The sequence below is a fragment of the Arctopsyche grandis genome, chromosome 12 (genome assembly GCF_051622035.1).
Source record: "Arctopsyche grandis isolate Sample6627 chromosome 12, ASM5162203v2, whole genome shotgun sequence".
Lineage (NCBI taxonomy): Eukaryota > Metazoa > Arthropoda > Insecta > Trichoptera > Hydropsychidae > Arctopsyche > Arctopsyche grandis.
In genome coordinates this window covers 7772188-7785256 of record NC_135366.1, presented here as the reverse complement: position 1 = coordinate 7785256, position 13069 = coordinate 7772188, and the positions used below count along the sequence as shown (strand labels likewise).

Genomic DNA, 13069 nt, shown 5'->3' with positions numbered 1-13069 from the left:
TGAACACACGTGGACTTGGAGCTCATAACTTCAATCCTTATTTGAATTTTTATTATCATTATCTACATATTTGGCTATCAGATAAATATTAATTAGTATATACATATGATTATTCAATAAAATGATTACGATTGATATAGCAACAATTTTTGAATTATTCTAGTTGGCTCAGTGTATCATCATTTTCCCGATATACGTATGTGTATGAAAAAAAAATGTTTTCAAGTGGAACAGGTCAGAACAAATAATAGAAGAAAAATACAATTATAAAACACATTTATTTTTCGACATTTACATTTAGAGGCCTGCTCATGATATTGATAAATGATTTTTAATTTCAATTTATAGGCAACTTATATAATATTACATACATCCACATTTCAAATAAATTGTTATATCTTGATTCAGCTTGTTTAGATTAATATCTTTATTATATTCTCTAAGTACACATTCATGCATTTCGAAATTCATTAAAGTAGTAGGTACATGCTTTTTTTGTTTTATTTGTTAGTAATTTTATTATAGAAAAATAGAAAAACAATTGAAACACGTTCAATATTGAGGTAATTTGTTATGGTTTTGGAATTCATTACTTTACTAAGCCTTTACATAGTATAATACGGTCGAAGTTTGCTTGCAACCTTTGATTATATTATTTAAAGGAGGATTAAGAGTAAAGTGTTGGCATCGGCATCAATGGTACGTATTTTTCCGACGGTCTAAATTTCCACTGAGAACAAAGCACCTTAGATTCCTCTTCACTGTAGCCATTCCTGTAAGAAATGTTAGTTAACCATCACCGTGTATTAAAAAAGCGAGATAAGAGTTATGTAAGTATGTATGTATGTACATAAATGAGATTATGAATTAAAATGAATATAACTACATATAAATTGTATATATTACACGATCTCAAAAATATTGAACCACATTAATAACTACTTATTTACACTAAATTAAGCTGAACCAGTAGCCGTCCTAAAGGTGAAGTCACAACCAAAGTAATTCAAAAGCCCTAAAATAAGAAGAGAAAGCTGGATTTTTTTCTCTAAATAAAGTTTTACTTTTAAATTAAATTATTGATTTATTATTGAAAAAAATATTATATCAGTCTTTGGAATTTTATTTGTTTATTTATTAAATATATTTAAAGTTTTTATAGCTTTTCCAAACGTTTTAGTTACGCCTTGGTTAAATTTGGCTATATCTGTATTCCCAAAGAGGAGTAGGTTTTTTAGAGATGTTGGATTTCTGTAATCTTGATATCTTGGCATTTTCACAAGAATTATCGTTGGATCGCATTTGTAATACCAACTGTACAACAAAAATAAAATTGACTACTAACTTCAATGAAATGAAAATGATGTTTCAGTGAGTAACATTTTTTGGTAAAATTACCTTTGCCACTGTGAACATGGTCGTCTTTCCTTGAAACATGTGACTTGAATAATGTTAAAAAATATAGCACCCAAAGTGTTAGCAATTTCTGAAAATCAAAATTTTTATTATTTAAAATAACTGAAAATAGAAATGTAAAAATGAGCCGTTATATTTGAAAGTGGCGGAAATTCAATTCAATTCAATTTTCAGTTCCAAAAACACTATTCTGTATGTCGTAATTCATAAATTGTTATCATTTCTTTTAATTCGATATGTCCATAATCTTGGAAAAGCAGAATAAACATATTAAAGGCCACCAGTATTTTTAAAAATATTGTTAAACGCAAAACATATTAACTTTTTTTCAAAAAAGTGCACTAATGCCACTCTCAAATATAATATAACGGCTCATATATTGTTTACACACCTGTATTTAGTGCTTGAAGGCATCTACGAAATCGAGCATCACAATCACAATGAGAACGTGTGAAGCGTCCTTTATTACATACACTTCTCCGACATTCTCCTGGCGCAAGAGCAGCAGGGCAATGATCATGCTCTCTGCAACATTTGTCTTCAGCAAAGTGAAATCCTAATTCTTTATAAGAAGCTGATCTGTTTCCTATGTTACAATGATGTTATTAAATATGTTGTGAACAGAATATATAATAAAAAAGGTTATGCTAGATTAAAAAACAACATAATCATTATTAATTAATAGAATAATTACCGGGACCACACCATTTAGTTCCTGGAAAAATAAATCCATCGTGATGAGTGGCAATAAGAGATTTGTCTCTGCACGATTTCTCGAGGGCTGTTACAGCTCCGTTCGACAGCATTCTTAATTTATTAGGATCGGAACCCAAAACCATTTTCTGAATAACACCTCTAAAATACGTTGGATAAAATTTGAGTATTTGGGAAATTAAAATCATTTTTTTAACTTAATTGAGTTCACCTGTCACTGTGAAGAATGCAATATGGACTTTTTGTTGTTAATTCAATCATTCTTGACATTGTATGATCAGCCACTATTACGTTGCATAGTGCTTGTGGTATAATCAATAGAAACATTCCAATATAAAGCATTTTCCTGTAGAAAATAATTTTAATTTTTCCTAAATGCGTCGAATTTATACTACTCATAGTTTTATGTGCTTTTTCTTCATGCTCGATGTGTGTAAAGTTCTTCATTAATTAACTGTTAGGTTGTTTCTAAAAATAATAACTATGTAGGAGTTATTGATAAAGGTTACCTAAATAAATATTTTTATCAATCTAGATATAATAAAATGTATCTTCAACTCTCAACAACAACATATTTGCGGTTCATTAATCGTTTAGTATTATTGTACCACCAAAGTGGTTTCAAACAATTGGTTTGAAACGTCCGATATTTTAAATGTACTTTATGACAGTATTCCATTGTATTATCAAAATGAAACATGAACTATTTCTATAATTCATTCGAATTTAATTATAAAATTTTATTACCAAATATGTGATACTAATTTTGAATTGCAACAATATCCGTTACTTTAAAATTTCGTTATATCAAGTATATTTATGTAAAAATATACGATATACGATAATGTTTACAAGCTCATACGGTAAAGTTGTGACTATTTAAACTGAAAAATATATATGTATGTGCAAAAATATAAAAGGTTGTCGAGCCATGTTGTGAATCCTGAGGATGGAGCGCAAATTGATGATTTATGTGCATAAATCATGGTGACGGACTAGAATTAATAGCGGACCACTTTACTATTTATGCCCTCGATTGAAAAATAACCCTTATGAAGCATGTAACATCCTCAGCAAATATGGTCAATGAGTGGGTCATTGAAACCCAACAATACTGTAATAATAAAATTAAAAATTTGCACATATCGTAAGTATTTTTTTTACTATCATATGTGAGTGACTATGAAAATAGTTATATTCAGTTTTTAATTAAAATTTTAAATAAACTTATTCTATATAAAATCTAAATATTCAATTTCAGACATCAAAGTAAAAGGACCTTACTAAATATTTTTTCATTAAATATTTGATGTCAAATATTTAATGAAATAAAAATATTCGTACGAATGTTACAAAAGAGTTTAATAAAATCAAAAAAAAAAACTATTTTAAATTCGTTGAAATCACACATCATTAACGCTGAATTTATAAAATCCAATTGTATTAAAAGCATAAAGCATATTAAATATATCACAATTACACATTAATTGATACAAACTACTACATAGCGTCTATTATGTCTACACGTTTTGCACCAACGAACAACTTTTACTTTCAATGTGAAGATCAAGAGAAATCCAACCTATTAAGTACATATATTTATTAATAAAATTTCACTTTATAACAATAAATCAGAAGTTGAAAATGTTAGTTTAAGTTAAATTATTTATGACGAAGAAAAATCTCAGCTCAATAGTTTTATTTAGATGTGTTCAGTTTTTAAATATTAAATATTCACTGTACAGTAATTTCAAAATCATACGCAATATAAAATCGAACTATTAATACGCAATATAAAATCTATATTTAATGATTCACTTTTATCAAAATTAAAATTAAGAATTATATCAATACAAAATATTATATCAATCAATCGATATATACCCACAGTTAAGTTGACGTCGAGAGCTTTAGCAGACACGTGAACGTGTCGAAAGTACTAGTGGAACTGACCAGTCTTCTCTGGAATTGAATGGGATAAATGTAATTGAACAGTGTCGCACTTCGTAGTCAGATTGACTATATACATACATACATTCGCATCAATAAAATCATCATTTATCTTTCACTGTTGACGTCTGCAGCGGTGGTTTATCATACACGAAAATAAGCGCGCGCTTGGGGCCCCCGAATTGGGCCTTTTCTACCAAAATTTACAACTTACAAATTATTATCATTGTCCACAATACGTTCGTAAGCCGAGAATAAATGAAATTAATACCTATTTTACGGGTCTACCTCACGGGACCGAAAGTTAAAAGCCCGAAAACGCAAATATCGGAAGGCAAAGATCGAAAATTGAAAGATCTTAAGTCGAAAGATAAAAAAAAGGGTGCATGGTAAACGGCACATACTCACTTAATTTGCGCGAGCAGCGAGTCAAATTATCAAAATATTTTATTATAAAATATTTTGATAATTTGACCCAATTCGTGTGGATTATTATTACTACACATTAAATATCAACTGAAGTGGCAAACTGAAGCGAGATTCGTTATAATTTGGCAAACGCCCAAATTCCCAAAGTAAACAAAAATATTGATTTCTGATGGTGTGCCAAATTTCTACCTGGATAAAAATATTCCATAAAGGAAAGCATAAAAAAGGAAACAACAATTATTTTATTATTTTCATTCAGACTATTCTTGGATACTATTGGATTATTCTATTCGCAAGATTCTTATAAAGTGTATATGTTTGTCATGTAGAATTGAATATGGATAATTTACATATGTCCTGATTTACTTGGACTTGGATAAAATTCAAATCTTTCATTATACACGAGTAAGTATTTTAATAATGTACAGACCCTGAATAGATTTAAAAGTAAAAGTTATGTATATAAAATAGATTAATTAAAACATCATATGATCGTTTTTTAGAGATTTATAATATTACTTAATTGTAAAAAGGCATCAATATATACATATATGTAAGTATAAAAAATAATAATTTGTATTTGAATATTATATACTTAAAGATAATTGAGTATTTGAAGTAATATTTATATAAAGTAGTTTGGTATGTAAAACTAGTTTATATGTTCAATAGCATAATTTCATTAAAACAGATATTTTTTATGGTTTTGTTATAAAAATCATCGTCACTGAAAAGAGTGTTACATTGCGAATTGAATACATATTAGAGATAAAGTTTTTAGGAAAGTCTTTTTAAATAATTGGTATTTATGGCAACCATTCGACTTCATCATCCGGATGTGATGCTCTAGCATGGACAGCTAAATTAGTAGGATCATATTCAGTGATACGATCTTTATCGGGCGAATCTTTATTAGACAAGTGGTTGTAAGCATTCTTTCCTGCTGAAGCTACGTATTCGAAACCATCACCTAAAATGATAAGTTCAACGTAAAAAATTACATAATTATACATTTTCAACTTTATGTGGATGCAATTTTTAGTATACATATGTAATTACCAATTTTTTCACCAGTTTTGCGAATAACTCCAGCTACATTATGAGCAGAGAAAGTATCTGGGTTGATATTTATATCTACTCCGTTTGTAGTACCGTTAGGATGTTTGGGACAATTTTTCTGAGAAATTATTGAAAGGTCATAGGGGTCAACTCCAAATGCAGATAAACGAGAGCGAGCCTAAAAATAATAAAAGTAGTTAATATATAATAATTAGGAAAGTAATACATAAGTCAAGTAATAATAGCAAAAACAAAAAAATGCATATGATCTACAAAATAGGAAATGCATACTTTATCCAAATATATTTTATCTAAATCGCGTCTTCGAGATAAAATTGTAGCCGATTGCCTATGGGCAAAAGTTAGCTTCTGACATGTGAATATTCCAGCATAGTTTTCATAGTCCGTCCCGAATATTGTATATGTTGCAGAACCAGCAACACCTGTTATCAAATTCAGTTACAATACAATTAAATCAGATGATGAAATTATTATATTGTATGATTAACTCACTTAAAGGAAATTTGACGGTCATTCTTGCTGGCATGCTCGCATCGTTCATGCTGAGGCGTCCTTTATATTTGTAGTCATGTTTTAGAGGTGTAAGACCAAGAACGAAGTGCTGAGATACTTGTTGCAATTCATATTCCCCAGGCTCTTCGCCTCTAGTAAAGTTATATGTGATACAACTCGATGCCGTTGATGTTTTTTGAACGGCATACCACACACCCAACATCTATTAAAATTAATTGGAATTAGAATAATAAAATATAAGACAAAATGATGATCTCTTTCTGATTTTACCTGATAACTACATACAATTGTAATTTTCGAATTTTTTGTACATAATCACTTTTATTCATTCTATTTTTGCATAGAAATTAAAGAAACATACCATAATTGTGTAAATATAAACCACTTCGAAATGTCACAAAAGTTATCAGGAATTTATCAGTGAAAATATTTATGGCGAGTGAACATAAAATAATTGTAGGATTCAAATTATAATGAGGAAAACAAAGAGAAAAATAATAGCCTTCATGTCATCATCATCATCATTTACAGCCATTCGCCATCCACTGCTGGATGAAGGCCTCTCCAACACGCTTCCACTCGTCTCTGTTTTGCGCAACACTCATCCATCTCATTCCGCACATTTTCCTAATTTCGTTCACCCATCTTCCTTGCGGTCTTCCTTTTACTCTTTTGCCTTCTCTCGGGTACCATTCAAGCACTTCTTTTGTCCACCTTTCGTCCATCCTCCTAGCTACGTGACCCGCCCATTGCCATTTCAATCTCTTCACTCTATCCACTATGTCCACTACCCTTGTCATATTTCTCACCCACGTGTTCCGCTTCCTGTCTTTCCTCGTTATGCCAAGCATACAGCGTTCCATACTTCTTTGAGTGCATTGGATTTTATTTTGCATCTTGGCGTTCAGTGTCCAAGTTTCACATCCATACGTCATCACTGGCAAAACGCATTGATCAAAGATCCTTTTCTTCAGGCAGAGTGGCATTTTTGATTTAAAAACAGCATTCATCCGTCCAAATGCACTCCACCCCAATTTCATACGTCTCTTTATCTCTTCATTTTTACTACCAGACATGTCAATTATTTGACCTAAATATAAATAATTATTTACTACTTCTACTGGTTTATCATCTAAGGGGATGCTATCAGGCATGCAATAACTATTGAACATTAGTTTAGTCTTATCTACGTTAATTTTTAATCCTACTTTTCTACTTTCCCTGTCCAGCTGTGTTAGTCTGATAAGTAGGTCAGCTGAATCACGAGCTACTAAAACTATATCGTCTGCGAACCGAAGGTGACTCAAAAAGCGACCATTGATGCTTACTCCGGCTGTATCCCAATCCAATTTCCTGAAAACTCCCTCAAGCACCGCGTTGAATAACTTGGGCGAGATTGTATCTCCTTGTCTTACTCCTTTTCCTATGCTAAATCTATCTGTACCTGAAAAAATTTTAACTGAAGCTGTGGCATTCTTATATATTGTAGCTAACAGTCCCACATAGGGTTCCGGCACTCCCTGTGTTTTTAGAGCGTTAAGTACTGCATTATGACTAACTGTATCGAAGGCTTTCTCATAATCGACGAAACCTAGGCACAGTGGCCGTTGATATTCGTTGGCGCGCTCGATTAGTTCGCCAACTACTTGGAGGTGGTCCATTGTGCTGAAATTTGCCCTAAACCCTGCCTGCTCTATAGGTTGGTTCTCGTCGAGGATATTCTTCAGCCTTTCTGTAATAACCTTCGTGAAGAGCTTGTAGACCGCTGAAAGTAGACTAATGGGTCGGTAGTTCTTGATATCGCTTTTGTCGCCTTTTTTGTGTATTAAAATGATAGTTGCGTTATTCCATCCTTCTGGTATAGCTTGGTTCTGGATGCATTTGCTGAAAAGCCTAGCTAAGATATTAATTAGGGGGGGGCCGCCACATTTTAGTAAGTCGATGGGAATATTATCTTCCCCTGGGGTTTTACCATTCTTTGCAGTTTTTAGCGCGGCCTCTACTTCGCTAGGCAATACTGCAGGAACCCTTTGGCCGTGTGTCGATTCCAGAGTGGGGAATTGGCCGTTGTCGTTCTCGTATAGTTTTGCATAGAACGTGTAAACTCTGTCTATGATTTCTTCTCTATTCCTAATTATTACTCCGCTCTCTGATCTGATTGCGATCATTTGGTTTTTGCCTAAGAAAAGATCCTGTTTGCACTTTTTCAGGCTACGGTTATTCTTAATGGTATTTTCTATTAGCTTGCTGTTAAAATCCCTGACATCCCTGACTATTCTCTTCTTAATTTCCTTATTTACTAGATTGTATTCTTGCTTATTATTATCCCTATCTAAATTCCTTTTATGCTTAATTAGGTTTTTTGTTTCCGCTGAAATTTTGCTTAATTTAATCTGTTTCCTGAAACCACCTAATTTCTTACCTGTTGAGGTTAGAACCGAACTAATTACAGTGTTCAATTCCTCGATGTCTGCTTCTGGGTTTAATTTCCCGTATCGATTTCCAAGTTCGAGTTCGAATTCCTTTTTCCTAGACCTTAGTTGAGCGAAATCTGGAGAGTTACTGCATCCTTTTATTAATTTCCTACGTTCGCAATTTATATTAATGGCCATCTTGGCACGGACTAATCTGTGATCGCTGCCTATATCTACTTTACTTAAAACACTAACGTCTTTAACGGAGTGCAGGGCATTTGTTAGGATGAAATCGATCTCGTTTCTGTCTCCTTTAGGACTCTCCCAAGTCCACTTATTGTTGGTGTTTTTCCTGAAAAATGAATTAGTGATGAAGAGCCTGTTGTGTTCTGCGAATTCTATGAGGCGATCGCCTCTGTCGTTTCTTTGGCCGGTACCAAAATTGCCTACTGCTCTTTCTGTGTTTGCCTTTTGTCCTATTTTTGCGTTAAAGTCGCCCATGATTATTTTAAAGTGGTGGCGGCTATTATCGTATGCGCCCTGTAGTTTTTCGTAGAAGTCTTCTATTTCCTCGTCTGGGTGGCTAGATGTGGGGGCGTACACTTGGAAGATTTGACAAGTGTACCTGCTCGAGATTCTTAATACTACATAGCATATACGTTCCGATATGTCGTTTATTTCTATAATATTTCTTTCTATTCTCTTATTGATAAGAAACCCTACTCCTCCTATTCTACCATTTGGTAGCCCTCTCCAGTAGAGACAGTTACCACTTTTTAGGATTATTTGGTTTTCCTGTTTTCGTCTTACTTCGCTAAGTCCTACTAAATCCCATTTGATACTTTCTAGTTCATTCTCTAATGCAAGCACACTTCCTTCACTCGATAACGTTCTTACATTGTACGTGGCTAAATACAGGTTTCTATTAGCTAAGCTATCATCCATCGTCACTCTTACCTTGTTGGAGGTTTGGATATTATTTTTCTCGCATTTATCCAAGATGTGTTGAGAAAAAGGCGGTACTTGAGAGAGATTTCCATTCAAGGAGTGAGTTCTTACCGCCATAAACTCTTCTCTGTGGTCAGCTTTGACATATAGTCATCCTAGGTATCACTTGGATCACTTATGAGTTATTACATGCCATTTAACATGGTTAGTTTGTTAGTGAAAGTAGTTAGTTATGATAATAATAGATTAGCAATTGTTATACTACTTTTTTACAGATCTTTATCGTGAGACGCCTCTTTGGAGACAACGGATTTATATATGTGAGTGCGGTTTGCAATTTAATATTTTAATAATAACTTTAGTAAAGTATATAAAATTACACGAATTACTTTAATATAATTTAAATATGAAAAAGAACTGATAGACAGTTGGGAAACACCGTTTCTGTTTGCTATTATTCTATTAAGTAAAGTTCGTTAAAGATTAATCTAATTTAGATTTTAAATATTAATTTTATTTTTTGACAAATATACGTTCAATAAAAATATATGTTTATATGGATACAAGAATTAATGTCGAAGGATTTTTATTCAATATAATATTTAATCATCAACATTACCTTATATTTGTAGAGTCGTAGTGTTGATAAGAAATTCAATAAATATTATGCATATACATATATGTATTGTGTCGAATAGATATGAATATGTATATGTATATGCCAATATATAATTCATACAGATGCATACAGACAAGTATTTTTTGAAATTAAATATATAACTCACCTTGTTCATTTCAAACCCATGCATGGGATCGACTACAGGACATCCTCCCAAGTGGTATGTATGTCCAAAAGATGATCCTATAAAGCTAATAAATACTAGAAGACTTAAACTGGTGGTCTTCATTTTGAACGGTACAATACTATACTATATGTATATATGTACTATAAGCAGTTTGACTCGTTTATATATACTACCAGCCAGAACCACTCACTGCGAACACTCACTCACGATTGTTTAGTGACGTTGATTGTTCATATTCTTATATGCGTTGACCCTGTACAGGGTTGTACAGTTTTATGATTTAAAAATGATTGTAAATCAAATCCACAATAATTGATGAATGATATAATTAGATACTATTATTATGTGCATTCTGAAATATCATGTAGATTTATTTTAATCATCAGAAACAAAAACAAAAAACTTCATCTACTGTTACTACGTAGATAGATAAAGTAAAAATGAATATCGTTTTTTTACCTATGTACATAAATAATATATACCCATGTTTGAAAATCTAGAGTGTTTTTTCTACCCATGTTTGAGTTTTCTATTTATCAAAATTAATTTCATTTTTCCAAAACTTATAACATACATATGTATATATATATATATATATATTGATACATTTTCACAAGATAGGCATAAACTATGTATCCAGTAATAAAATTATATCGCGCGTTATATATATACCATTATTAACCTATGCTTCACCTGTATGGAATAACGCCTCGAATTCTAATATTTCCAAACTCCAAGTAATACAAAATAAATCCCTTAAAATAATTTATAATACACCCATATATACTAACTTGAAAAAACTGCATGCCATATATAATATTCCGTTTGTTACAGACATTAATAACAAACTAACCAGTAGATTCTATGACAGAATCACTAATAACCATACTAACACACTTGTGAAGAGATTACAACAAAATGTCTATACCCTTCAGGTATAAACACAGATTACCTAAACACAATCTGCTTTATCGACTTTAGTGAGTCTTTAATTCATATTATGTATTAGATGTGTTATGAGCATTTACAAGGATTGTAAATAGGTTTTTGAGCTATTTTTCCTATTATGCTGTAGATTAACATTAGAATAATATAATACTATGATTACTAACCAAATTAAATTAAATTGTAAAATAGAAAATGATCAGTAGATCAGTAGCTATTAAAATAAATATAAGATGTATTGTGAACATAATTTCGTAATAATAAAAAGCATTTAAAAATCAAAATGAAATTAATGTGACCTTTACTTAATTATTACCTACATATGTACAAAAATATATTGTATTATTTTGGTCATTCTCAATTAAAAAAATACAGTTTTTCCCCCAAAGTTCCCGGTTTTTTCCCTTTCGTTCAAAATTCCCATTTTTGCCCATCTCTAGTTATAATCGGTTTTTTTTCGAATTCCTGAAAATCAGTGTATGTACCTAAAGGTAGGAGGGTTAACTAAACCAGTCAGACAGAGACGCAACGTGTGAACTTCTCTTTTGGCGCTTCGTAAATCTATACAATTAACCGGGCACAAAGGCACAAAGAGTATCAAATAAATTTATTCGCATTTAAGAAATTATCATGTAGATATGACCGAAAATTTCAATACAGTAATTATTTTTGAAAATGCATTTGAAGCTTATTGAAAAAATTGATTTTGCACTGAATAGTCCATGCGCTGAATTGTCATCCGCTGAGTTGTCGTTGCGCTGAGTTGTCTGCGCCGAAAGGTCGGCGCTAAGTTGGTTTGCGCTGAGATGTCGGTGCGCCATTATTACCGTATTGTATTACTGTGAATGTCATGAAATGGAGTACAGATGGGTGAAAATTCGACACGTAATGTGTCGCGTATCAAATTTGCAGTATAAAATTTTAAATATTGTTTCCTAGTCATTTGAATAATTTTAAAATTACTTTCAAGATTTTTATTTGAAAAATGTCTAAATCTAAAATACCCGCATGCACCGCATGCCCGTGCGGCATAGTATAATAGTTACGCGCCTGTACATATGTATCTATGAAGAAATGTTGTATAGTAATAACGTTTCTGTTTCACAATTTTACCTATCGAACTTTATTATCAAATAAACTGACTGATAGACAACCCTGATTTTGCCTTGAGTCAATTTGACCATTAAATTCCAGCTATGAGTAATCAAAATGACTTCCCATTAAATCTTGAACAAAAGTTGCTTGAACAAAAAACGGTAATTTCAGTCAACATTTTAAATTCCTAAATATCACAAGCTTGTGATTGAATATATACATACATCAAGAAGTACATTTTTTTTCTTTTGCTTGCTTATTTGCATACCTACTTTTTTATATTCAACTCAAAATTTAATAACAAAAGAAAAATATGCTAATAATTGGTTGTATACGTTAAAATGACTAAGGTTTTTTTGAATCGTATTATTAAATTAGTATACTAGTGTTAAAAAATCTAGTTCCAAAACAATATATCATATGTGTAGTTGTTTTTAATAAAATTCACAAAATATTCTCGGTACATCCATATATAATAAATTAATAGTCAGTAATTACGAAATTTATATTGAAACGTTTAAATTAATATTAATGGATTGAGAATATCAGATTTTAACCAGAAACTAAACAACGGTCTTTAACATCATTGGTTCTGACTATCTTAATGACATAACGAGTTCATAGTAAATTGTAAACAAATGTGACGAACACTTCTCAGAATAACCATTATGAATGAATGTGTGTGTTTTCACCACCAATTTAATCATTCTCATATCCCCATTCTAACACACTTTCTAGTCGAAAATTAAAATTGAGTTT

At 31.5% G+C, this 13069-nt stretch overlaps 5 protein-coding genes across 19 annotated transcripts in view; 1 reads left to right on the top strand and 4 right to left on the bottom strand.

The window, feature by feature from the left end:
* Positions 1-13069, bottom strand: part of LOC143920219 (queuosine 5'-phosphate N-glycosylase/hydrolase) — a 529776-nt gene that overhangs the window by 153828 nt on the left and 362879 nt on the right. The window lies entirely within an intron of this gene.
* The window catches only part of LOC143920212 (uncharacterized), a 262942-nt gene that overhangs the window by 75627 nt on the left and 174246 nt on the right, over positions 1-13069 (bottom strand). The gene's annotated exons all lie outside the window — the stretch shown is intronic.
* The window catches only part of LOC143920231 (uncharacterized), a 433558-nt gene that overhangs the window by 396830 nt on the left and 23659 nt on the right, over positions 1-13069 (top strand). The gene's annotated exons all lie outside the window — the stretch shown is intronic.
* LOC143919734 (acidic phospholipase A2 PA4-like) lies at positions 260-4603 on the bottom strand. Of its 15 annotated transcripts, none has more exons than XM_077442211.1 (7): positions 4019-4091; positions 3629-3712; positions 2342-2476; positions 2111-2271; positions 1808-2002; positions 1399-1486; positions 261-773 (listed from the first exon to the last, which is right to left on the bottom strand). In XM_077442211.1, the coding sequence occupies exons 3-7, from the start codon at positions 2470-2472 to the stop codon at positions 668-670; spliced, it is 681 nt and encodes a 226-aa protein (XP_077298337.1). In that variant the 5' UTR covers positions 2473-2476; positions 3629-3712; positions 4019-4091; the 3' UTR covers positions 261-667. The 15 variants fall into 15 exon arrangements, with proteins under 15 accessions (XP_077298342.1, XP_077298343.1, XP_077298337.1 ...); XM_077442223.1 differs by having other exon boundaries at positions 2342-2611; positions 4015-4080; XM_077442219.1 differs by having other exon boundaries at positions 2342-2598; positions 4015-4080.
* LOC143919733 (apolipoprotein D-like) lies at positions 5000-10488 on the bottom strand. Its single transcript, XM_077442208.1, has 5 exons — positions 10250-10488; positions 6082-6304; positions 5860-6011; positions 5569-5746; positions 5000-5479 (listed from the first exon to the last, which is right to left on the bottom strand). Exons 1-5 carry the CDS (start codon positions 10370-10372, stop codon positions 5316-5318), a joined length of 840 nt encoding a protein of 279 aa, XP_077298334.1. The 5' UTR covers positions 10373-10488; the 3' UTR covers positions 5000-5315.